Source organism: Rhododendron vialii, chromosome 7a (genome assembly GCF_030253575.1).
Source record: "Rhododendron vialii isolate Sample 1 chromosome 7a, ASM3025357v1".
Lineage (NCBI taxonomy): Eukaryota > Viridiplantae > Streptophyta > Magnoliopsida > Ericales > Ericaceae > Rhododendron > Rhododendron vialii.
The window spans coordinates 4,474,875-4,501,611 of NC_080563.1; the positions used below are offsets into that span (position 1 = coordinate 4,474,875).

The 26,737-nt window shown below is 37.3% G+C and overlaps 2 protein-coding genes across 2 annotated transcripts in view; both read right to left on the reverse strand.

Annotated features, from left to right (window-relative positions):
• Positions 1-939: 939 nt before the first annotated feature.
• On the reverse strand, positions 940-11,926 carry LOC131333605 (very-long-chain aldehyde decarbonylase CER1-like). Its single transcript, XM_058368215.1, has 10 exons — positions 11,745-11,926; positions 11,422-11,642; positions 6,888-7,120; positions 6,279-6,498; positions 5,413-5,788; positions 4,670-4,777; positions 4,028-4,228; positions 3,542-3,634; positions 2,931-3,104; positions 940-1,361 (listed from the first exon to the last, which is right to left on the reverse strand). The coding sequence occupies exons 1-10, from the start codon at positions 11,802-11,804 to the stop codon at positions 1,197-1,199; spliced, it is 1,851 nt and encodes a 616-aa protein (XP_058224198.1). The 5' UTR covers positions 11,805-11,926; the 3' UTR covers positions 940-1,196.
• Positions 11,927-25,493: 13,567 nt separating this feature from the next.
• The window catches only part of LOC131333609 (very-long-chain aldehyde decarbonylase CER1-like), a 44,495-nt gene continuing 43,251 nt past the window's right edge, over positions 25,494-26,737 (reverse strand). Inside the window, exons 8-10 of the mRNA XM_058368219.1 lie at positions 26,605-26,700; positions 26,302-26,475; positions 25,494-26,088 (exon numbers count right to left, since the gene is read on the reverse strand). Of these exons, the coding sequence (XP_058224202.1) occupies positions 25,927-26,088; positions 26,302-26,475; positions 26,605-26,700 (432 nt within the window). The 3' untranslated portion in view covers positions 25,494-25,926. The remainder of the gene's footprint in view (positions 26,089-26,301; positions 26,476-26,604; positions 26,701-26,737) is intronic.

Genomic DNA, 26,737 nt, shown 5'->3' on the forward strand with positions numbered 1-26,737 from the left:
CCTTTTGCTGTGCTCACTCTCGAGCTTTGAACTAAGAGGAGTGATAGGAAACAAGAAAACTTTCTATGAAACTCATCAATTTCAGTGTCATGTTAAATTTCATTGAAAGTTTTCATGTTTCATAACATTTCTTTTGAACTAATCACCCCACCCCCATCAAGGAGAGGGCTAACCAAGAGCTTGTCCTTAAGATATTGAATCTGTCCGAAGATTCCTCCTTTATTAATCCCAAGAGTTGGTCTGGTGGCTTAGTATTTAAGGGTTTGTTCCTTTCTAAGGTTTTAAATTTGAAATTTCTTAGGGGGCAGTTCATACGGAGTCTTAGTCTGACTTTAATTGGACACTTCGTAAGTGCACAGTAGGATTGGATCTTCAAAATTAATTAAGGTGCGCTTAAGCTAGTCCGATGACCTGAGATATCGGGAAAAAAAAATACAAGATTCATCCTTTATTATCTCAAATGATAAGTAGAAAAGCAGTAGCAACAAATTAAAGTATATATTGGTATTTACCCTTATATTGTTCATTTATTATTCGTTCACACCAAAACAAACCACCTCACAATCTTCTCCATCATCATCTTCCTCACCATCTATTTCCTTTTCAAACGGCGTCGTTGCAACCACCACCTCTTCGCCTTCAGCTAGACCAAATCCTAGCAAAACGGACACCCTTTATTGTGCAGTTCGTCTTGACAATGTTGCCGGCGGGGAGGGGTGCCGGAAACTGCCAAAATGTCACCACTGCTTCTATGCACGTGGACTGCATCGACGTGTTCGAAACCCACCCGTCGTGTCCACTTTGAAGAAGCCAAGTGCATAACAGAGATGCGCCATTTTCTCATACTTTCTTTCACTTTCAAAACATATTGCCAGGAAAATTGGTAAGTTGGTCGTTGACAGGATTGCCAAGACATTTTTCGTGGGTACTTGAGGTACCTTTTTCAGAGGTAACGATTCATTTGTTTCTTTGAATACCTTCTAAAACACCGGCTTTATGTTAGCCGAAATCTCCCTCGTTATATAGAGTCTGAATATGTGATACAAGGAACAAACACAAACGGAAACAAAGTGTCCAGTAAGATATTTCATGGATACTAAAGTTTTCAAGGACAAATACAAAGTCTGCAGGAAGAGCAATAGATCGAAACCAGACCGACTTGCATAGAAGTGAATCAAGTGATGAAGCGCCTGTGACTAATTTGGAGTCATCAAAGGACGGAAGCCATGTTTGAGACAGGCTTCCCAAACTTGTTCAATGTCGAACATCTTTTGGCCGCACTCATTTACGTTCCATCCTTCTAGAGCATGCACAATCCCAGCTACGCGTGAAGCACTCATTGTCCTTCTTGGCAACCAATTCTAACACAAACACCAACAAATTTCTCAGAGTGACCAAACAAAGACGAATCCATGGCATGTCTTGAAAGATACACGAGTAATCTTATATATACGAACAGAGGTTATAAAAATCGGTAATCTGTTTCATGATCTATAGTTCTGAAAGAGCACATGTACAAAAACTTTTACCTCCATTAAAAAATCTGTAGTATAAGTTATAAAAATCTTAATGACATGGTAGTCTTAGATCGTTGATTCTGTGTTTGATGATCTGTTGGAACCTTATGGGTAACTTTGAAAAGCCGTATCGACTAAATCGTTATCTTAAATACAAACGCAGCTTGTAAAACTTATGATGTTGCAAAAGTTACATACTGCTAGCTGTTACGCCACTTTTTGAACCAAACCCAATTTATATTGCCAGTAGGGTTTTGAAAAACGGCTTTACGTAATGTAATGGCTGTTACGTAACGGTTTTTTGGGGGCCGTTTCGGTTATGGTGAAAAATAACAGCGGTAGGAAAAAAATTCACATGCGTATCGGCCAGTAAGACCGTTATGGCAGGTGTTTAAATAGTAAGCATGATTCCCACGTTTGGGAACTGTTCTTTTGGAGGCTTGGTACTGATAAGCTTCAAAGCAAGTGGAAGGATTTAGTCAAAGATTAGATGAAGACTTTTACCATTACCTATTTGATTTTGTGAGTGTTTCAATATATGCAAGCTTATCAATTAAGTGTGTAGCTTTGTCTATAAATAGGCTTGTAATTCATATTGTAAAAGTATGGGAGTTGAGTGAGAGAAAGAAAGAGAGACGTGAGTGAGAGTTTTATAATTATTTGTGTGCTTTATCAATAAAATGTGCTTACTATTGTGTGTGAGAAATCTCTTTCTCCCATCGCCCATCAGTGATACCTATTGCTCCCATTTTCCAACAGCCGGGACCGTTACATTACTAATGTCCACAAATGTACTACCTCCGTCCCAAAATGTTTGTCTGGTCCGCAAAACAATGACTAAAAAATATTGCATTTCTTTCAAGAAAAAATTTAATTTAAAGAACTCAACGATATCTAGTAAAATTGTTGAAAAAAATTGAAGTTTTTCTTGCAAAAATAATATTATTTTAATGTCCTCGTTTTGCGAACCGAACAAACATTATGGGACAGAGGGAATATGTGTAATTGTGAATCTTTGTATTATAGTGTATTGTCGTGATATTGTTATGGTATCTGCCTCATTTTAGAAACATATATTAATATTAGTGTTCTCTTTCTTATTGTATAAATTTTCTATTGTAGTAACAATCCTTGGTTGTTAGATAGTCGTATTCTCATATCCTATGGGAAATTGAAAATAGTAATATCAAATAGCCTTAAAACTTGACATGTGATTCAATCGTACTTACAAAACTAATTGTAAGAGTCAAATGTTGATTTAAAATTTCTGAAAACATTCGGTGGCCGATTCTCATGATCCAATACACACTGATCATGAGCATTATTATATCTAAGCCACAATATTCAGGTTGAAACTTAAGAAATGAAGGGGTGACGATCGAAGGACAAGTAAACTGATAGTCTGATACTAACCTCACATGAGTTCAAGTTTTCGAGAGACGAGGGAGCCACCATTGCCGGAGTGTGGTGGTACAAGCAGTCATTGCGCACTTTCTTAGGGGGGAATTGCGAGTAAGGAATGAACAATGTCCCTTTTGGTGCCTTCTGCTGTTCTTCTTCGCTCAGTCCGTCTCCCACTAACCATACCTGAGAAAGAACTTAAATTTCGGCTTAGCTGTGCACTTTTACAGAAACAAATGCGACATGTTACTTTTAACTGCGTGCGAGCATTGATTCGATGATTCCTTAGAAAAGAAAGTATGATTAGTAAACACTCCCTAATCTCGCACAAAAATACTACTGCAGAACATTTCAAGTGTTTTTTAGACTAAGAACCATCTTTGACAGTAGTTTGTTAATCAGAAAATGAAAGGACCAAATATCACATCATTTCGCTCTTATTGTTTTATAACTACTCTTTTTCTAGCAAGTGATAAACAGTGACCTCAATCTTCTCCAATTACAAGTTTTCTAAGAAAAATTTTCAGTATATGTATACAGTTTGTGAAAGGAACTGATGAAAGAAATAAACTCCGTTAAAGAATAGTTATTGAGGCAGAAAAAAATTCATGATTAAAATTTACCTTCTCAGAATAGCTCCTTGAGAGAACCAAGTCAGATCCATATCCAGTGCTAAGCTTAAGCCTCTCGTATTCGATTTTGTAAAAGGTGGAAACCTGACACAAATTCAATTATATCAGAATAGATATAGTTTAGCATTGTTTTTTGATTGCTCTCCAAGGCCAGCTCTATTGGGGTGTCTCTGTGTGTGTGTGTTCACGGATGCATGTGTGGACCATAAAAAAATGGGTGGCAGGGCAGGAGAAGGGAAAGGGGAGAACAAATGCCCGAACCAGCTGTATGAAAACCATTGGCCTAGAAGGCCTAAACCCTGCAATGGGTGGCCTAACATTATTAAAACCATCCCAACATGTAGAGCCCAAACAATCAGGCTGTAACAATATTGACACCGAGTAGGCTTGTCTAAACGAACGTCTTGCCCCAACTTAATCATTGGGCTGTAAAATAGTGGGCAGGGATGCATTGAACACGAAGGTGAACTTGATTACCAGGATCCCTCTTTGGCATAGAGCAGAGGCAATGGAATAAGCAACTTTGGATAAGCTGCCCCTGAGAAGGACTTGGGTTGTCCCCTTTGGAATGCTATTTAGGACAACAGCAACTACTAAGCTACTTCCATCCACCACCTTCACTTTGAGCTGAGGGTACCTTTGGATGTAAACCTCCCCGTTCCTATTAATTTCTTCGCCCTGCAATATTGACAAAATTTACTATCACCAATAAATATACACATGCATGAAAATGAACTAATAGAAAATGTGATAGCCTTACAAAAGTGGTTCAGAAAATTAGTATAATGTGATGTTACAAGCCTTGGTTTAATCATGTTACGCCAAAAAAGCATTTCCTATGAAAAAACAGGAATGAAAAGGAAAAAACTCTACACTATTAGTTCAAGCAAAAAGCTGAAAACTATAGTTACATGTGCATTCAACTTCTGGTCTAGAGAATTAGCAACAGGATGGAAATCGGGATTGTTTCGATATTTCCCCTTTTGAGGTTAGAAGAAAGCTATAGGGAAAGTAAGAAAGAAAAGGCAAACGGTTAAGGAAATAATGCATGTCTTAGATTGGTCACATTGTTAATTTCCTGGAAAAAAGGATAATGAGACAGAGAAAGGACCAACTTGCCTGGTTCAAAAGACCAAGACTTAACACCTTAGTGCCTCTGGCCTCTGCTTCTATTATAGCTTGTTCAATCAAGCCACTGATAGTTTCTCTTTGCCATTGAAATAAGAACTGCAATAACCATATAACCATGAAAAGTATACAGACCCAAAAAAATCATGACACCTTTGATTATATATACAAGACTTAAACTCATGCAAAGGTAATGATTTTTTTTACCAAATAGGACTAAATACACTAAGGCTATGTTTGTTATTATCAGTACGCACTACGCAGGAATGGAATGAAAGCTAGCATGGAATGACATTGGGAATAGAAAGCAAAGTTGACTGGGACTGAAAGGTCCATATCCATTCCCACTCAGCTGTTTGGGTGCCACATAGAATGATTGTGGGATGGACTAAAGGTTTCAGCTAAATGAACATAATAAGGAAGTTACAAGAGGTGGTGGTGGTGGTCGCAACAGCCGTGGAGATAGAAGTAGTGGTAGGAGTAGTTGTCGCGGTGGTGGTAGTTTGGTAGATGTGGTGGTGGTAATAGTCCTAGTTTGGTAGAAGTGGCGGTGGTAATAGTCCTCACTCCCCAATGCAAGTGTTCAGTTGCAAAATTGTGGGAACAGTGACTAAATTGCGAAATGTGCTAAAACGCTGGGGTATTTTCAAAAACGCTGGGGTATTATCACAAGAAACAATGAAAATAATTGCTGAAGTAAACAAATATACCCAAGAGATGTTTGTAACACTTACTTGAATGGTGTATCGTGGTATTGCCCAGGATTGTAACTTGAGCTTCCCAAAGGCATTTCTCTCTACAACGAAGGTGCGGCCGTGGAGGCAAGTCATGAACATGGACCAAAAGGTCACAGGCCACATCAGCCAGAGGTACCACTTTGATTTCTGGGGCTTGGAGGCAAAGGACGCAAACCCAATTGGAAGGTGATAGATGGATTCGGGTGTCGTTAAATGGGTGAGATGAACTACACTGGGGGACTCTTCTTCCCTTTCTAGAGTTTTTTCATAGAGTGAATCGGTGGACTTGTCCATGGTACCGTAGACATAATCATAGAATGGCATAAAAAGCGAGTAGTTGGTCCGAAATTGGGTGTGATGCAGAGAATGATATCTGTGGGCACAAAAGAACGGTCGGTCAAAGTTTGACTACATAAGTATCAAGTACTAAAAAGGAATTTTCTCACTATGGACAGAATTGAGCTCAACATATATGTCACAATTTGCTAGTAATAGCATCACTATCAATCAATTTAGTTTTATCGTCAACATTATCTGCACTGTCACTCGTTTGGTTTGTTTACTACCACAGCATCAAGCTCACTGATATTTTTAATCCCTTGAGCTGCCATCCTTTTTAGTGTTTGTTAGTAACAAAATGTATTCTCATAACAGATGCCCATGTCTCCTGGCGTCCCCATTGTCCCCTCCCCTAGGTAGACAATGAAGATGTTTGTTAGTAACAACAGATATTTTTAACTACACTATGATTCACCTACCTACAGAGAAACTCGAAAAAAGTGATTCAACTCAAGAATTTGCCATGCATTATTGAAGAACAAAACAATTGAAGTAAACAGGATGAATAGGAATCTGAGACTTACGATGGTGTATACATCATGTACTTGAGAGGGGGGAAAATGGAGAAAAGCCACTTGGGAATGAGCTCAAAGTTGCAGTGTCCCATGTTATTCATGAGATCAATGTAGGTTATATAACCAAACAAAGCCGCCAGAGAAGAAGTCCCAGTAAGCACAGTGGTGACCATTGGAATTGCAAATAGTAAAAAGTATGAGATATGCTCCGCAAATGGATGAATAACAGCTGTCCAAGTAAACAGAAAAATGCACATATGAAATACATATTAACTCTGGAAAAAAAAGACAAAGTTAAATTCCAAGACTTTGGAATTGGGGCCAACATTTTTGTCCGTATAGGAAATAATGATGTAGCAGAAGCTGTTTTTTGAGATTTTAGGCCACAATGGTAAGTGCATTCTTTTGAAACAAAAAGTTTACCAAAAACCATACAGCCTATGATTTATCTCTCCACCCGCCACATGCATTGGATCTCTTGCACCCCAGAGACAAAGTGAGGCTAGCGAGAAACCAATTGGGGCCTTAGGGGTACTTAGAAGCTTCCAAACCACATCATTTTAATTTGTACAACAAAAGTCGTACATACAATTTATCCTCTAAAACTTGTGATCTTACATGTAATGGGTTCCGTCACAATGGAGGAGTGGTGGTGGGAATGGTAGCGAGAGTAGAGGTAATGGTGGTGGAGTGCTCTATGGAGCCAGTAGTAGAGAAATTCCACTGGACCAACATGAATCAAAGCTGTGAGGACTACACCATCTGTTCTCCATATGGGTAGGTGAGAAGCTCTTGGCACTATAATGTTCCCTATGTAGAACAGAAGCCCATTCAACAAAATCTGGTCATCCCTGCAGGAAAAGAAGTAACTCGACTTAGCAAAAAAGCTTGCATCTTACAAAGTTTGTACGCCTATTCTCAGTAACGGAACTACCCTATCAAATGCGGGAGCAGTGCTTCTCATTCATACTTGTATCTTTAGTGTAAAATGTACAGCCACCTCTCCAATACATGAACGTAGCGCCTCCTTCTTACTGAGAGAGTGCAGCCCCCAACTGGCACACCTCGTCCATACTACATGAACATAGCGCCTCCTTACATTTGTTCCCATTAATAACTATCTGGACAACAATACTTTTGTTCGCATTGCATTGCTCTAAACCATAAGTTCTTCCAAGTTTACCAAAGCTTCATAACTTCTAATCCCTATGCAGCTGTCTTGGTTTTGATAATGATCACATTGGTAAGCAGACACGCAGGTAGAGCAAACCGAAAAATGCTATGGCCTTTTGTTTGTAGTGTTCAGGGCTGGCCCTAACTTCTTGGAGGCCTAAGGCGCTCTTTTCTTTTGGACTATTATAAGGGGTATGAAAGTAGGAGGGCCTCTAAAATTTAGAGATGTTCAGAGGCCTAAAGACCCGAGCGGCCAAGCCGGCTCTGGTAGTGTTTATAAGGTAGTTAAAACTCCCAAGAAACCTAAAGCTAAATTCTGCTATATCAAACAGCTGTTAGAAAATTAAGCTTTGAAAAACTTATTGTTATTAGCCTTCTGTTTAGCATTTCCCAACTTTTAATGAAAAACTATTACAAATTATTTTGCTCGGACTTTGTTTATCAATTCCAGAATTTTTATTGAAGTATAGGGAAACTAATTTCCTTTCAAATTCCAACCATTAGTATTTATTTATTTATTTGATAAGCCAACCATTAGTATTTAGTAACCAACCCACATAAGCATTTCATAAGCGACGCCACAAATAAACCAATAAATATCTAAGGTAATGCAGACACAAAAGCATTACAGAGAGAGAAAAAAGACAATGCTAATGGAGTAAAAATTACCAACCTCTATCAGTCTCCGGGGTGCAAACAACCCGAACCAAGCTGAGCCTTGAAGTGTTCGAACTCAGCTCATTTACCCTTAAGCGAGTCGAATTTGACTAACTTACTTAACAAACCTCTTTAAACGAGTCAGGCCTATCCTATACAAACTATACAAACTAGCCGAGCTCGATTCGTTTGCAACCTAATCAAGTCTCCACAAAACATAGTACGGAGTAATAAACAATCTTTGAAGAAGAAAGTGAATTGAAATGCAATGGCTCCAAGGGATGGGATGGGGAAAGGCGGGTAGCAAAAAGGGGAAGTCCAATTCTCAATATATCTGTCTTCCATTTTATAAACACACACACAAAAAAAAAAAGGATAAAAAGCAAAAATGAAACGAAACAGGGCAGTTTGCAGTAATGCTACACGCACAGCAAATGTGCACAGATTTTTTGTGGGGCCCACTACGGGTCCCACACAAATAATCCGAGCCGTTCATTAAATGTAAAACATTTTTTCAAGGGCTCCCGCAAAAAATCAGCTCAATCCGATATCTATAAGTGTTTGATTCAATCATTTAACTTTTCATTATCCTGAGATTTGAATGAAAAGTTAAATGATTGAATCAAGCATCTATGAGTATCGGATTGAGCTGATTTTTTGCGGGGACCCTTGAAAAAATGTTTTACATTTAATGAACGGTTCGGATTATTTGTGTGGGACCCTTAGTGGGCCCCACAAAAAATTTGTGCACAAAATCTGTGCACATTTGCTGTGCGTGTAGCATTACTGCAGCCAAAAGGAAGGGGAGCCTCAAATAACAAGGGAGCCTTCTTACATCGGGCCGTGAGCCCAACCCCCGGGATGTTATTAAATGGACTTGACATGTTTTCAAGCCCAGTCCACTTAGCCCATATGTGTATGGGCTTTGAATAGCTCCTTTTCTTTCTTTTCTTTCTTCCTTTTTCCGAAAGAAAGAAGGGAAAATGACGGTCTAGGACGTGTTTTGATAATTAATACCCGCCAAGGACATACTAAGAACATTTGTTAATACTGAAAATGTCCTTGGAGGGTATTAATTATCAAACACGTCATTGGCCGTCATTTTCCCAAGAAAGAATTCTTACTAAAAATTGGACTCCTATGATCCTCTTAAAATATCTTACTGTGCATTTTTCCTTGGAGATTTTAAATTATTAAATTATTTTTTTTTTATGGGCAAATTTTTTTTTATTATCTTTGAAAGGAAACAAAGATTAAAAGGATCACGGGCACATCAACAACGCGCCACCCGAGAATCCAAACTTCAAGAAAGACAAAAAGCAATCCAAAACACCGAAGACACTTGCTAAAACAAACCGAACAACCTACAACCACAAAAGCAAAAAGCCAAAAGAGTACAACCAAAAGCCAAAGGACACACACCTCTAAGGAAACAAAACCGAAAACTAAAGGACAGGAAACCAATCAAGTCTTTTTGAGGAAGGACCAATACATATCCCAGCAACCACTTGAGAATCATCCAAACGCTCCACAAGGCTCTCGCCACTTTCTGAAGCCTGGTGTCTTGATTACCATTACTGATTGGTGACTTCCTCAGCCAGTACCTTTTCCTTAATTTTTTTGTTAACGTGTACTATAGCAGTAGTATGAAAAAAGCCACATAAAAAAGACTCTTTTTTTTAATCTATAATAACTAGGTGTCCGGCCGGGTAAATTTACATGCATTTTGATTAATTTTGGGAGACAAATACAGTGAAACCATCATCCACTAGCGGAGCCCCACTTAAAGTTGGAGCAAATACTCCGTGTGGATTGACCCTAAAGGACTTGATAGCATATAAGAGATTTCGACCTAAAATCTTAGGAGGAAGCAAATTTCTAAATTTCAAGCCCTTACCATCCGATCAATCACTTGGGATCGATATCTTTTTATTACTAGTTTATAGCGGGGAAGAGTGCTTCTGCATGTTCTTATTACGATGTTAGAATATGTTCGCGTATATAAATGGCTACAATAATGCTAGTGCACACAGTGGCGGATCCAGGATTTTTATACAGATGGGTCACATTTTGAATATAAGACCGGCCATGAGATTTTATGATTAAAGATGAACCTTAAATGTGGGGCCCTCAAAAAAAAAATTTACAATAATTGAAAAAGATAAAATTATCCCAAAAAAATGAATCTTTATTGTGACATAGTTAAGTTTTTGAATTAAGATCATGTAATGGGCCAAAAAAAAAAAAAAAGAACAAACTTGCCGGCCAGGAATATCTAAAATAAAAAAAAGTCCACACTAGTACTTCTAAAATTGAATAAAATATTTTTAATGATGTTTGAAGTTTAGTACTTAATGAATTGGTAAAATTGTAAATGAAAGTTGTAAGTTACAGTGAGAAAAAAAAATTGAAACATTAAATTTCAGTGGGAGAAATTATGCACAGAACTTGGGGAGCATTAAAAACAAAGCAAAAGACGCCAGCAAAAGTCAAACCTAGGACCTCTTTGAGAAGACACGAGCACCACAGATAACTTTTGTGAGAAATGATAACATATTTATTATTTATTAACATTCTAGCTGGGTCACGTGACCTAGCTGGGCCTACATTAAATCTGCCCCTGAGTGCACAACACCACCAATCATGCAGTGCCGCGTACGTAGGTTAGTGTGGTTTGTGTTGTGATGCATAGCAATCCCTATACAAATTCATTCATAATTAGCCAGAATAATTAAGCGTACCAAGCACCGTAAAAAATTATGATAAATGAACCAAAAAGTACGTGTAACGAAAAATAAAAAATGCTTAACAGTACATGAACCATAACAATTTTAACCAACCATAAAATCCCCAGCTTAACGATAAAGATGCATATATAGCTTTACTCTTTTACCTTACACATTTGTTCATAACTACACTAGAAGAACCCGTCACATGACTCAAGAAATATGAAATATAAACCAAATTAATATTAGGCAATATTTTTATGATATGCCTGTGTGCATCATAGCTTTCTCCATTTACATGGACGTACTATAAGATGAACATCTCTTATGCCATGGAGGCCCCAATTCCTCACTGAATTGAGAGAGAGAGAGAGAGAGAGCATCATAGCTTTCTCCATTTACATAGACGTACTATAAGATGAACATCTCTTATGCCATGGAGGCCCCAATTCCTCACTGAATTGAGAGAGAGAGAGAGAGAGCATCATAGCTTTCTCCATTTACATGGACGTACTATAAGATGAACATCTCTTATGCCATGGAGGCCCCAATTCCTCACTGAATTGAGAGAGAGAGAGAGAGAGAGAGAGACGTACCAATTGCTTTCTCTATCAACTTGTTCAAAATCGATACTCTTATCAACGATCCTGTTACTGCCTTTCGCCGTCCGGTGACGAGAGATAGAAATCCATATTTGGTTATGAATCGCCCTCCACAACAGAAACGGGAGTACGAGGACATGTACAGCCAGCTCGGTTTCGTTTTTCATGGCGAACGAGTACACGCTATGAACCACCCACGGTGCCAAAACCACGTACTGTATGATCAATCGACCATCAATCAAAAAACAAAAAAATGCCACTAGTAATTAGTACACAAATTTCATTCGTAATATTTGAAGTTCAAATAGATATCTCACCTTGAAGCTGCCGAGCGGCGTCCATGGCCAGTCAGTTAGCACTCCTGGTTTCGAAGCCATGGCTTTTCTTTTTGTTTGAAATTTCTCACTCTAGCTTAATTTCCCCAACTAATTCAGTACTGAACTTCTGGTTCTTGAAGGCCTTATATATATAGTGTGCAAGAAATAACTATTGGAGACCTAAAAGGGTAACAATGCTCCAACCTCAAAGGTAGAAGTATCAATACATGGGGCCCTTGATTCACGGAGCATGAAATTTTTTTTTTTTTTTTTTTTGATCAACGTCAAGTAATATATTCATCCCGAAGGGAAAAGATTTCATCACAATATACATGAATGAACCAAAACTACCAAATCAAAGACACGAGTAACTGCTTAAAGCACACAGGCTACAGACTCAAGGACACTCTGCCGAAGCAAATCTACACTAGTGCCGGTATGAGAATCCCGTCAATGACTCAGTAGAAGAGGATTCAAAAGTATCCCTAGCTCAAACCCGAGTTATGCGCAAGATGAAATCGACAACGAGGAGCATGAAATTGTTGGAGCTGAAAAATTACTATGTATACTATATGGATTTGTTTTATAACTCAGGAGTACTGACAAGTTTGCTCGCAGTGTACCTCAATTAATTTTATGTGCGGCTAATTTCATAATTTGGTAGCGAAAGACATGATTAAAGTTACTTATTCCACGAGAGTTCTTTGGTAGCTTTAACGAACGGTCTCCCCTCCAACAAGAAAAGGCATAAATACGAAAACTTTTCTGCCATTTAGATAGGCGAGTTTATGGAGGAAATCGGGTTTTAAATTCTATTTTCATAGCATTTATTGCACATTTCATTTTCGCGTTACTCGGTCGAGGTGCATGCACGTAAGCTGACCCGAACACCTAAGTTATAAAAAAAAAAAAAAAAAAAAAGGAATATATTACGGTGTTATCCCCTAAAGTAATGCTAAGAATATTTAAGCAAAATTTAACTTAATTAGACTTAATTCGTCCCTATGTCCTGCCAAGCAACATGGCTTACATCACATGGTAGAAGCCCACAGTGAAATTATTGCACAAATTTGTTTAATTAGTTTTCTTCTTTCTCACAGTTAAGTGTGAAGCAAAGTGTGAAGTTGATTCCCCAGTCATATACAAGAATACAAATTTGGATTCCTGTAGCCCTGTAACAAAATAGGAATAGAGCTTAACTACCAGCAGAATATGATCATTCAAAAAGTGCTAAAATTAATCAACTTAAAGCTCGGGTTAGATAGAAGTATCCACTGCAGGGATCATGTCTTGATCTCTTATTTAGTCGATTGTTTAGTTGTAAAGCACCTTTCCTAATTGCTTTTTCAGAGAAAAGATACAAATTAGACAGAGGAGCAATTTGGTATGTGTACACCAACTAATTGCATGGGGTGTTGAAGCCATATGAGATAATTAATTAGGAGTAGAATATTTTGGGAAAGTTCGGGAAATCAGCAAGAGAAATGGTTTTTTCTTTTTCTTTTTTTATTTGCCATAGTTTATACATTAGTTGGGGTTAGTATGTTAGTCAACGAGAGTTCGATCAGAGGCTATCCATATCTTTGAACCCCAAACTTGCTCCCCATGGAGCTCGAACACTGGCCATTACTGGGGAGACACATAAGCAAATCAAAAATGATACTCACACAACAATCCAAACACAACTTACACAACTTCTCACATGCATATGGGCTCCACACATATTACTATGTGTGGGCCCCACATATATGTGAGAGGTTGTGTAAGTTGTTGTGTTTGAATTATTGTGTGAGTAGCATCTTTGTAAGCAAATCAACTCAACTAAGCTTGGTTTCTCGAGAAATGGGTTGTTTTCTAGGGGAAAGTTTGGAGTCATTTATCTTTTTTTGGCAAAAAGACGATCGATATGGGTTGTCCAGTACCCTAGCTACGTTGAATGTGTTACTAGTTTAAGCTGGACCACAGTATATAATAGTATAAACCTAATTAGCCAAGGCAACCTTTGAATGTGTTCTATTGAAGAATACCCATTCTTGGTGGGAGACGAACCAAACCATATATATATATATATATACACACACACAAAGAATACGTAAATATGTATGTGGTTCAACAAGATTATCTCTATATGCACAAGGAGTCGTGCCATTTATTCGCCGCATTTCATATCTGAGGAAGCAAAATAGTACTAACAACTTTACATACGGTTAGGAATATCGTAGAATCACTGAGTTGCTACTCTCACAGGAAATCGGAAAATATCTTGATAGTCGGATCGGCAAAATCTTCAAGTCTAGTACTAATTTCTAATAGACCTAATTTTTCTTTGTTGTCCCATAATTAATTTCGTTGCATTAGTTTGACAGTTTTGACTTGGATATTAGGGCTATTAGCCTATTATATTGGCAGTCATTTTCAAATGAGGAGATCCTTATTTTAGTTAAAATAAGGACCTTCCCATTTCTTCCATTTTCTGTTCAAATTTCGATGATCCAAGTCGCTCAATGTGTTCAGAATGTGATTTTAAGGGTATCCGCGAGAAATCGGCAAAAAAAATGACCGGGAAGAACTTCATCTAAGAAGTTTTTGTTTGAACCGTTTAATAAAAAACAAACAAAAACTGATTGAATGAAGCATTTCCCGGTCATTTTTTTTGCTGATTTCTCGTTGGTACCCTTAAAATCACGTTCTGAACACATTGAGCGGCTCAGATTATCAAAATTCTATCGGGAAAGGAAGGTCCTTATTTTATTAAGTTAAGATGGTCCTTACAAAAAGTGGACTAATTATATTGGAGATAAACTGGCCACTCCTAATTTTTGACTTCTTAGACCCACTACTCCCGTACTCTGTAAAGTTTCAGCAAAATCATGCGATCGATGGACCACCAATTTTGCTAGAAAAGCATGCATGTATAGACTAAACCAGGAATTGATTATAAGAAAGTTAATAAATGTTTTTTATTTTTCATAAAGTCATAGGTTTGAAACTTTGAATCTTATGAATGTTGAACATTTCAAATCTTGAGGTCACTGAATTACTGAGGGTTTACCTGGTCATTTAGTTCAGAGGTACCGAAATTTATTAAGATACGTACAAGTTGATCGGACATTCGTTAATAAAAAAAATGTTGCGGAAATCACAAAAGATCCTAGTTGAAGCTTTTCCGGCCCAGTACATGGGGTTCCTAACTCGAGTACGATTGGGCCATGCTTTTGGGTTGACCAAAAAACCCAATAATAAAAGTGAAGAGAAAACAAAAACTTTCTTCTTCTTTTTTTTGGCAAGGAAAAACAAAAGAGAAAAAAAAAACCGAAAACTCTCTCTCTCTCTCTCTCTCTCTCTCTCATATTAAGGCCTTATAGTGAACTAGTGCTAGCCCGTGCCTACGGCACTACGCATCCCGGTTGGAAGGGAATGACAGTTGTGTGATTTAGGTGAACATCATAGGCACTTAACCGGAAAGTGGGAGGATGCACTACAGCCTTTGGATCAAATGAATCTAAGCCGTTCCAACAACTTGTCCTCACACTCTTCTGTTTTATAATAGAGATTATGTACAATGACACTTGAGGATAAAAAAATGAAGAAAGAATTACAATGACACTTATCCAAAAACAAATTTAAAAAAAGGTTAAATTGACCTCACCTACCACATGCACCACACGCCATTAGAGTTGCACAACGACTTCTAAGTAAAATGCTTAGGTGCACTTGACACATAATAGAGTTCATGACCCTGATCATGAGAAGGATGTGCAGCCTTAGGGACGGATTTGTTATCTTCCGAGGTCTTAAGATTGGAACTTTTTAGGTGTTATCAACTCTTATGGGGCAGTCTATACAGAGTTTTCCTCTGACATTAATTGGACTCTCCGCAATTGGGCGGTGAGATTGGATCCTCAAGATTAATCAAGATGCACTTAAGTTAATTAGCCCCATGACCCGAGTTGTCGGGAAAAGAAAAAAAGATTCATCCTTTATTACTCTATCTTTTGATATTTAATAATCCATCAAAAGATTCATCCTTTATTAACGATCTCAAATGATAAGTACAAAAGCAGTAGCAACTAATTAATAATAAGAATTGGTATTTACCCTTATTTTGTTCATTTATTATTCCTTGACGGTGCCTTTTAGAGCATCCACAGTGGAATAATCAAAACTGGATAATCAAAAGTTGCCACATCATCTTTTGGTTATTCATTTAAGAAGTTACTAAGGTTAGCAATGTAGAGGTCCACAATGATACAATCAAAATTGAATAACCAAAACTTGTCACATTACCTTTTTAACTTATAAAAATCTAGAAATTGTAACATAAAAAACAATTTTTTTAAAATAGTTTTCAAACTAATAAAAATAGGTTATTAGAAAAAGAGAAAATAGTTTTTTGAAAACTTTGATTAAAAAAAAAGAGTTTTCGGGAAAAAGTTTAAAAAAAAAAAACACAGTTTTTGAATAAAAAAAGTTTTTTCTTTCAAAAGAACAGTTTTTGAAAAAAAAAGTTTTAATAAAAAAAACTGTTTTGAAATAAAACTGTTTAAAAAAAAATTGGGAAAAACAGTTTTAATAAAAAAACTTGTAAAAAAAAAAACTGTTTTTGCAAAAAAATAAAAACTGTTTTTAAAAGTATTTTTGTTATAAACATGTTGAAAATGGAAGAAAGAATGTTTTTGTGTAATGATGGTATACTTGATTGAGGAAATGTGAAGACAATTGAATTTGATTATTGGCAAAAGGTTGGTAGTTTTGATTATCTAATAGCCAAAATTTAATGAGTTGCTAAAATGTTTTTAAATTTGGTTATTTCAATGTAAACTCTTTTTGAACAAATATTGCTAACCTTATAAATCTTTTTATTTTGATTATACCATTCTCAGTGCCCTTGGCTGTCAAGAATTCCTATATAAAGCCAAGCTACAAAGTCAAAACGAAATCTACTTGATTTTTTTTTTTGATCTGCAAATCTACTTGACTGAGATGTTTACCCCTATATAGCAATTCTGGTTAAACTCTAGGGTAATTTGCACTTATTTCCCCTATACTATCATTAATTTAAAGATACACCCTTGTACTTCAAATTTAGACACTTACACCCTTGTACTTTGAAGTGAAAGAAGGGGAATTTATACGTACACCCCCTGTATTTTTATGTATAAGAGGTGTAAGTGCTTAAATTTGAAGTACAAGGAGTATGTTTTCAAATCGGTGATAGTACATGGGGTATAAGTGCAAATTTCCTAAACTCTACTGCAGCAGGGGAAATGCTATAGGAGAGAGTCTTTTCCAACTCAATAAAGCTAAGCAGTGTCTATTTTTTCTTTGCAATTGACGGTTAATATTCCAAAAGCCTATTTCGTTTTTAGTACGTACTATTAATTAATTACTACCAAATAGGGATTTATCAAACAACCGCACCCCACTACATTTCTTTTTCCTTTTTTTTTTAAAAAAAAAAAAAGGGCTGAAGGAGGTGACAAGACATGGCGACCTTGTTCTTGAGCGTGATCACAGAGCCTTTCAAACCCAAACCCAAACCCTACACCCCATCCTTAGCTTATTCAGGTGACCTAGTTCCCTAGCTTGTTCTCTTTTAGAGATTTCTTATTAGTTGTTTTATAAGGGCAACGAAGTTTTTGTGACATTATTCTTTGATTCCCAAAGCAATAAGCAGCTTGGAAAGCACCTGCTCTTGACTATATCTGCCTCGAGGTGTCAATTGATGCTTGTGTTTATTGTTTGTCCAAAACTCGCAACGTAATCTTCCCAAATTGACTAATATTAATGATAAATTGATAATAGTATGATATTTGATATCAGGTGCCAATTTGCAAAATCTTCCCAAATTGACTTGGAGTATTATTCTTTTGTGTTTTTTTAAGAGAGATCACCTATAAACAAACAGCTAGACACGTCTATCTTAATGTGCAAAACGCGTTACTTATCCATCCTCCATCTGTCAATCAAACACCATAATATATAATCATTGTGTTTGGTTTGCAATTTTGAGATAAAAAAATTCTTTAGATTTACGTATTTTTCCGTCTTTAGTAATTTTTTTTAACATTTTGACAAACAACTTTACTTTTTAAATAGAGATATGTTATGTACATCTAAAAAATACTCCCTCCGTCCCAATTTACTTGTCCCAGTTCTATTCTAATTGGATTAAAAAACTAGCTATATCTTTAAATTGGTAATGAATTTTATATCCAATATGGATCTTGATTGATGGATCTCGATTTGTTCTATAATACAATGTTTTCAAAATCATCTAAAACATTATAAATTACAAGATATAATCAATTGAAAAGTGGCACGAACTCCAAAAAGTGACAACTAAATTGGGACGGAGGGAGTATATAATAAGTAAAAAATTTGACAAAAAATCATTAAAGACGAAAAACACGAATGGCGAAATAGTCAAAAGTTTTGGAGAGATTATTTCTGAGAGGAGAATCAAACAAAATGCTTCGATCTTTTTGGCAAAAATATTTTACGCCGAAGAGCCTAGATATTTTACGATTAAGGGTTTGAAGCAACTGAACAAGAAGAAGATCGGTAATCGGATGAGTCGGTGCCAGTTAGCATATATACTCATTTAGTATTTATGTGAGCAAAACTTTTGCACACGTTACCTAATTTATTTAAGTTATGGCTAACCAAATGCACCTCTACCTTGATCTAAGTATTTCAAATTCCTGAATTCCCACTGAATATATATATATATATATATATATATATATATATATATATATATATATATATATATATATATATATATATATATACTATCAAGTAGTAGTACTTGGAAGCAAGATCCATTGAACGATTTCTTCTTATTATCATCGCAAGTTTCCTCAGACACGACAAGAAGAATGAACGAATGATAGTCAAAGCATGGCAAAAAGACAGACACCCTTTCTTTGGACTAAATGAACTTTTGTACTAATACTGTGTAAAATGGTCGAGCACCATGTGCCCATACCCATCTACTATCTTTCTTTCTTTCTTTCTGATGCAAAAGGGACAATTTTCTATACCCATTTTGAAGGCCCAATAATGCTAGGTGTCAAACACCAACCACACCGTCCAATATATGTGACACTGCACAATGGTGGATGCAAAGTAGTAGTTTTAAAGTGAATACTGTTCTCTCATTATCAATCATGCAGTGTCATTTCAAAGTGGAGCCCACTACTTGTGAGAGAAGAGTGTCTGGGGAGCGGTCGAGAGGCGTGTCCCCAGTATTTCCATTACAATTCACTTCTTCTATGAATTTTTTTTTTCATTTATTGGAAATTTGGAACGGATTCTATGCAAAACCTAATTTAAAAATTCTTGATCCCTTGAGATAGGTACCGTCTGTAAGCTCACTCTAGCAAGGTTTTGAATACCTAGAGTACGATTTTCTCAGGGATGTTTGGGAGCTTACTTTTTGGCTTTTCATTTTTAACTTTTTGGCTTTTTGGATAATGGTTAGAATGTATTTTGAATTTAATAAATTGTTTGGATGATATGTGCAAAATGCAATTTGCAACAGGAGTAGTGTTTGAGAAATATGTAAGAAAAATGAATTATGAGTTAGTTTTTTACCATATTACCCCTGATTATTTATCACTGGCCCCCCTCCCTACATTTCAGCCCTATTCCCCCCCCCCCCCCCCCCCCCCCCCCCCACCCCCCCCCCCCCCCCCCTTCTCTCTGTGGAGATGGATGTGGCTAACCGAACAACCATGGAAGTCCGTCATACATCGACGACAGAAGTCCTTCAGCAGTAACCGCGGCCATCTTGAAGCAGCCCAAACCCTCCCTAATCCCGTCGACAGTGATTGTTGTGTTGATAAAGCTGTAATCTTTTCAATCCATGATTCTAAGGTTGAAAACAAAACATCTGGGAAGAACAAACACATCCACATTGGGATATCTTAATTGGGTTGATTTCTTGTTTATCTGGTTTTGAAGATTTCTTATTGTTGGATTGATGATTTTTCTATATTAATAGATTTCTCCTTTTTTTTTTGGGTTTTGGAATCGATCTGGTTTTCACAAATCAAGATTTTAGGTTGATCTTTCGTCTTGTGTGATGGATGAATGTGAGTAAAGTGATAGTGGAGAGGATAATGTTCGAGGGTTTTGTGAAATTATGGACAAACGGAGAGGGTATGGATGTCATTTGGCGTGGAATTATGGACAAACGGAAAGGGTATGGATGTCTTTTGGCGTGGCTGGAAAACGAAAATGGGAAAAACTCCTTTGAACCTCTTTCTCACTTCTCTTCTCCTTTCTTCAAATCTGAAGAACCATTTTGCTGGAATGAGTTTTCTCATTCTCAGCCATACAACCAAAATGCAAAAAGAAGAAACGGAAAATGGGATAATGAGGCTGCCAAACACCCCCCTACTCATACGGTACGTGTCGTTATCGATTAGATATTGGGCGCTGTATCGGATTTATCGCTATTGATTTTATTTCTCTGCATCAAAGTACATATATAGATTTATTATAAAAAAATAAAGTTTAAAAGTAGTTTGGCTCCGTTCGGTATTTGACCAGTACAGGAAGAGAAAAATAAATCTAAAGAGTCCTGCTACAACCACACACAAACTCACTCACATCACATGTGGGGTCCACACACACTACACCTTTTTTTCTTTTTTCTTTTTTGGAAAATGACGGCTCAGAATGTGTTTTGATAATTAATACCCGCCAAGGAGAAGCTAAGAATATTTATTAATACTAAAAATGTCTTTGACGAGTATTAATTATCAAAACACGTCTTTGACCGTCATTTTCCTTCCTTTTTTTTCTCTTTTTGTGAAAGAAAGAATTGACATGTTGTTTTCAAGCCCAGTCCATTTAGCCCATATATTTGGGCTTTCAATACCACCTTTTAGCTTTTCTTTCCTTGTTAAGAAAGAATTCTTACTTTCTTTTTCTTTTCTTTTCTTTTTTTCTTTTTGTGAAAGAAAGAATTCTTACTAATTGGACTCCTATGATCCTATCCCGATAAGAATTTTTACTCGTGTAAGAGCATCTTTCCTTGGAGATTTTAAATTATTTTTTTTATCGGCAATAAAAGATTTTATTAACCTTTAATAGGAAATAAGGATTAAAAAGATTGCGGGCACACGGGCAAAGTGCCACCTGAGAACCCACGGGCAAAGTGCCACCTGAGAACCCACACCCAAAGAAAGTTAACCAAAACACCGAACACCCGCTAAAACAAACCAAACAACCTAAACCACAAAAGCCAAAAGAGCAGAAGCAAAAGCCAATTAATGGACACACCCCAAGTAGACAAAACCAAAAATTGAAGGACAAGACCCACCATCTGCCAAACCTTCCGCAGTTTAACGATAAAGATGCATGGCTTTACTTTTTCACCATACACGTCTATTCGTAACTACACTAAAAGAATCCGTCCCATGACTCAAAAAAATATAAAAATATTAAACCAAAATAATAGACAATATTTTTATGATATGAATGTGTGCATCATAGCTTTCTCCATGTACATGAACGTACGTACTATAAGATGAACATTTGCTATGCCATGGAGGCCTCAATTCCTTACTGAATTGGGTGTGGGGGGGGGGGGGGGGGGGGGGGGGGGGGGGGGGGGGGGGGGGGCACCAATTGCTTTCTCTATCAAATTGTTCAAAATCGATACTCTTATCAATGATTCTATTACTGTCTTTCGCCGTCTGGTGACGAGATAAAAATCCATATTAGGTTATGAATCGCCCTCCACAATAGAAACGGGAGTACAATTTTGAATACCTGGAGTACGATTTCCCTACTTATACGATAGGTGTCGTTATTGATTAGATATTGGGCACTGTATCGGATTTATCGTTATTGATTTTATTCTCCACATCAAAGAAGTATAATATATAGATTTATTAAAAAGAAAAATAAATTTAAATGTAGTCTGGTACCGTCCGGTATTTGACCGGTACAAGAAGAGAAAAATAAATCTAAAGAGTCCTGTTACAACCACATACAAACTCACTCACATCACATGTGGGGTCCACACACACTACACATTTTCAATGTGTGTGTGGGGCCCACAATATGATGTGAGAGAATTTGTGTAAGTGTTTGTGTGTGGTTTTGGAATCATTGAAATCTAAAAGTAGTCTAATACCGTTCGAGATTGATCGGTACAGCCAGTGCGATTAGATATTTGAGCCGAAACAAAATTAGAGGAATAGGGTACCAAATTTCTTCAATACCAGCTGGTACAGTACGAGATTCAAAATCTTGCCCCATATGCTCAGCTGCAAAGCTAGCTAGAGCCGTTTTTTTTATTTGCTTGGCAAAAGTCAGTAGTGCTCGTTGTAGTTAGTAAAGGTTTTTAACCACAGTCAAATGCATAAGTGTACGTGTGGTGCCTATCACTAGACTACTAGTCCACTTGTGATCTGTTTATTTTATAGGCTCTTGTGTCATGAGAAAATTAGTTTTATGTGACACTTGATTAACCCTTTCCTCGTGTGTTTTGAAGAAAATGGGATGATAAAAATGAAAGTTGATCTTTTAACTAGAGAACTTGAACAAGTTATAATGTTTATATAGTGTGGTTAATTTGATTTTTACCACTCTGTACGTACGTAGAGCCTACAAAAATTCGTACATAGACATTCAAATATGGCTGTAAGTTGGCCCACTGGCCCTAATGGCAGAGAATCCGAGGAGCCTTCTCCACTGCATATTTGTAAGGATTTGACAACCAAGTATGTACCCCACACACGAATATGTTCGGAAGAAGGCCCTTAAAGCATTACTTGACTGCAAGCACTAAATAAGCACTCCTAACTGTAGTTGTTCAACTTAGAGGTGTCAAACAAGCCGGCTCGTTTACGTAATTGTGCTATGCCGTTTTTTAATCGTGTCATGTCAGTTCCATCCGTCCGACACCCTTAGTTCAGCCCAACTAAAAAGGAGCTCTGACGTGCAACAGCTGGATTTTTTGGACCAGTATTGTTTGTTCAAGGTTTATAATTTCTGGTGCATATAATCTCTTCCAGCCAGGCCCTACAGTCTATGATCACCGTCCTAGTATTAATACCCTACCTATCTAGCTCTATTACCACCGACCCATGCATTAATAACATTATTCATGTTCCCCGCAGAAGATGGAAGGTCACGGCATTAGCAAAGAGGTAACAGCTAGCACAACAGCTGGCACGTACTTCGGGAAAAACAGAAAACTTCAACCATGCAAGACTTTTGATTTATTGGGAATTTGAACCAACCCAACAGCATTCTTTCTAATGGTAAAGATATAGCCCAGTTAGGATTTAACGAATTTGGTAAAATTCAGGATCTCATGGTGGGTGAAATTAAAATGGGGCAACAACTAGTATTACTCTGTCAATGACTTCATACATAGTCTGGGGAGCATCCCAACTGGGATATAAACAATTTTGTATTCCATTTGAATTGCTCCCTCTTTCTTTGTGTGTGTGTTGGGTGAGCACGTTGTGTCTGCTAAAGTTGTTCGAGTGTGTGCTCTTGTAATATTAACAGGAACTGAAGATTGGTTTACTGGATCATGGAAGAACATACTTACAGCTTACTTATCAAAAGATTTACCATGGAGGAAGCACCAATTAATCAACAGAATGGCCGACTTAATTAGGATTCCATGGGAGACAACAGACAAGGGATCATGGACAGTGGCGGATCCAAAAATTTGGTACAGATGAGTCACCTCTCAATCATAACCTTGATAAAAACAACGGACAATAAAAAAATATTAAGAAAAAATAAATGGAATAGTACTTTATTTTATTTACTTGTGTTGTAGATATAGGAAGGGTTGTTGGTATTATGGTATTACTATGATAAAGCTCTTGATGGACTTCAACTATCATTAGCTACATGTTTCAGGAGAATTTTTTCATCCATTTGAGCATCTACAATAAAAAGAAAGATTAGAGAAAACTCCTAGGGATCAAACCAACAACCAACGGCACAAAAGGCTACGTCCTTGCCCACTTGCACAAGTCACAAGGCTTGCAATGAGTTGGGTATTTTTATATATATTACTTATTTCCGGTGCCGGTTCTGGGCTAAGGCCCGAGAGGCCTAAGCCTTAAGCCCCCAAAAAAGTCCAAAAATTAGTGCACTCATTTGTTTTCAGTACCTAAGTATATATGTTATAGGGCCTATTTTTAAACCCAAGGCCCATTGTTTTTCTCGCTCACTGGCTATTGCGAACAGGCCCAGTGGCCCAGTTAAAAAGAACACGGAACCGAGGAATAAACAAAAAAAGAAGAAGAAGAAGCTGGAATAAAAGGAATCACAGGATTGCTGATCTCTGGGGCCCTTGAAATTTATTCAGTGTGGACCGTCTGGTGGGTGCACCGTGCATCATTACCATCATCTTTTTCCCTTTTACACAAACACTATCCCATTGCAAACAAACGCAAGAAATGAAGAACGGACCGGTCAGAGAAACAAAAAACCAAGAAGAAGAAAAGTGATGTTTAAAGTAACGACAATGATGCTTTTGAAATATTGCGATTTATTGTATTTTTTTTTGGATTTTTCGCGTTGAATACATGTATTTAGTTTTGAAAAATTCATTTATCGACTTTTTTTTTTTGTATACATTTATTGAATGCCTCATTTTTTAAGATCGTCTTAGGTCCACAAAATTTCAGAGCCGGCCCTGCTTATTTCCTTGGTTCAAAAAATACTATTCCAATAATTTCAACTGGGTCACGTGACCCGTCTGTTCCTTACTTAGATCCGCCCCTATCATGGAGAATACTTCAGCAATAGCTTATGGCTGACTAAATGGTACGACTCATGGGTTCTTATGGATTCTTAAGGGGTTCACTCATCAACGCGAATGATAAAGTCCACAGATTGGAAAGTCTGGCTTTTTGATTAATGGAGGAAATAGCTTTACTGGGATCTCCGGCTCAAAGGATCAAAAGGGTAGCAATCTGTTCTGTATTTCAGCAGTATGCTTCGGTGATGAGATTGCTAGAGACTCTGTCTGCAAACGATGTTTTTAGTTGAATCGTTGACTCCTTGTTTGGGTTCGTGATTGGGCATTTGATTGTTAAGGGTTTGAGTGCCAACTTGGGATACTCTCTCCTTGATTGTGATACTCACGTGATTCCTTTTAATTTTTGTAATCTCCTTTCAAAGATTAATGAAATTTCTTTTGCCTTTCAGAAAAAAGAAAAGAAAAGAGAGAGATACCAAGACAGCTGTGGTTATATATAAGAGATTGCAAGGGTTTCGTGGTGGATGGGTCCGTGGGCTCAGTTTTTATTTCATCTCCACTCCAAGGAGAATTATTTGCTACTCCATTAATTAGTCTAGGTTGTGGGATGACCCTTTGGGTCTGACTCGGGTGATCATTGAGTCTGATAGTCGATTAGCCATCAAGCTCAGCATTTTTGAATCGGAATCTCCTTGGGACGTTTTGACACCGGTCCTGGGCATTCGTCACTATCGTCTCAATTTCAGTTTCAAGTTTGCCTGGGTCATGACTCATGAGGAAAAAAGGTAATGGGCTGGCTCATGCCGTGGCATCCAGTACTGCTAAGAGAGCGCGCGGCTCTTCCTCCTAAGCGGTTTCATCCCCTTCGGCTTTGTTTCTGTTTTAGCCAGAGACTCAGCGTCGATCTGTTTTGTAGCCTTGTAGGGCAGGTTTTGGAGATCAAAAATAATTTAAAATGGTAGCCTATTTTCAAGCTCAGGCTTCAAAGATGGTGGACAGATAGAATATATGACATCAATACTTGCTCTCCAACATCCAAACCATGTTCAGAGACAAATTGTAACAAACTAGCTAGCCAAGCTGCATATGTTTAAACTTAAGTACTTAAACATCAACAACAGGCATCCGTATATAAATGAATATATATATATGGAAAGAGAGAGAGAGAGATTTGTATGAAAATTTTGATGCTATTATAATATAATAGAGATTCGTAGTAGAGAGATTTGCATGAAAAATTTGATGCTATTATAATATAATAGAGATAGAGATTCGTAGTAGAGAGATTTGCATGAAAATTTTGATGCTATTATAATATAATAGAGATTCGTAGTGTGATTATTGTATGAAAATTTTAATGCTATTATAATATAATAGAGATTCGTAGTGTGATTATCAAGTCTGGCATTTGAGAAGTCCTTGGTGTGATGATCAAGTACTCTTGAGAGGGTGAAAACCATGCCGAAGAGCGGCTTCCCAAATTCGGTCAATGTCAAACATCATGTTCCCGCATTCATTCACATTCCACCCTTCTAAACCATGGACTATCCCTGCTATACGCCATGCACTCATCACCCTTCTTGGCAACCAATTCTGCAACACATATACGTCGCAACGTTAATTTCACAAGATAATCGTATCCGTGATGCAAAACATATTTAGACGTGTTTATTTTCAATTGGGTCTTGTTTTCAAATAACTCGGAGTGTACAAAGCCCTGTATAGATTGATTAAGCGATAACACGCGGATAAGAGTGAAGCTCTTGACCAGTGCGTTTCGCGAATACTATGAAAATAATTTTTTACCTCACAAGAGTCTACATTCTCCAGACAATTGGGTGTGACCATAGCGGGTGTGTCGTAGTACAAGCAATCACTGCGCATTCTCTTTGGAGGAAATTGTGAGAATGGAATGAACAATGTGCCCTTTGAGGCCTTCAATTGTTCTCCTTCATTAAATCCATCTCCCACCAGCCATGTCTGCAAAAAATAATAATAATAATAATAATAACACTCAGGAATTCATCTTACAAAACAAATTTAGCTTCGAACCAAACAAAAACAAACATGAATTCATTCACAAATAAAAGCAATTAGTGGAGCATTTACCTTAATAGCAGTTTTGGCAAGGGCCAGATTACTTGCAGCACCGGTGCCAATTGATGCCTTAAGCTTTTTATAGTCATCTTCATACAAAACAAACACCTGCACAATCAAGTTGGATGGATAACATAAATAAGTG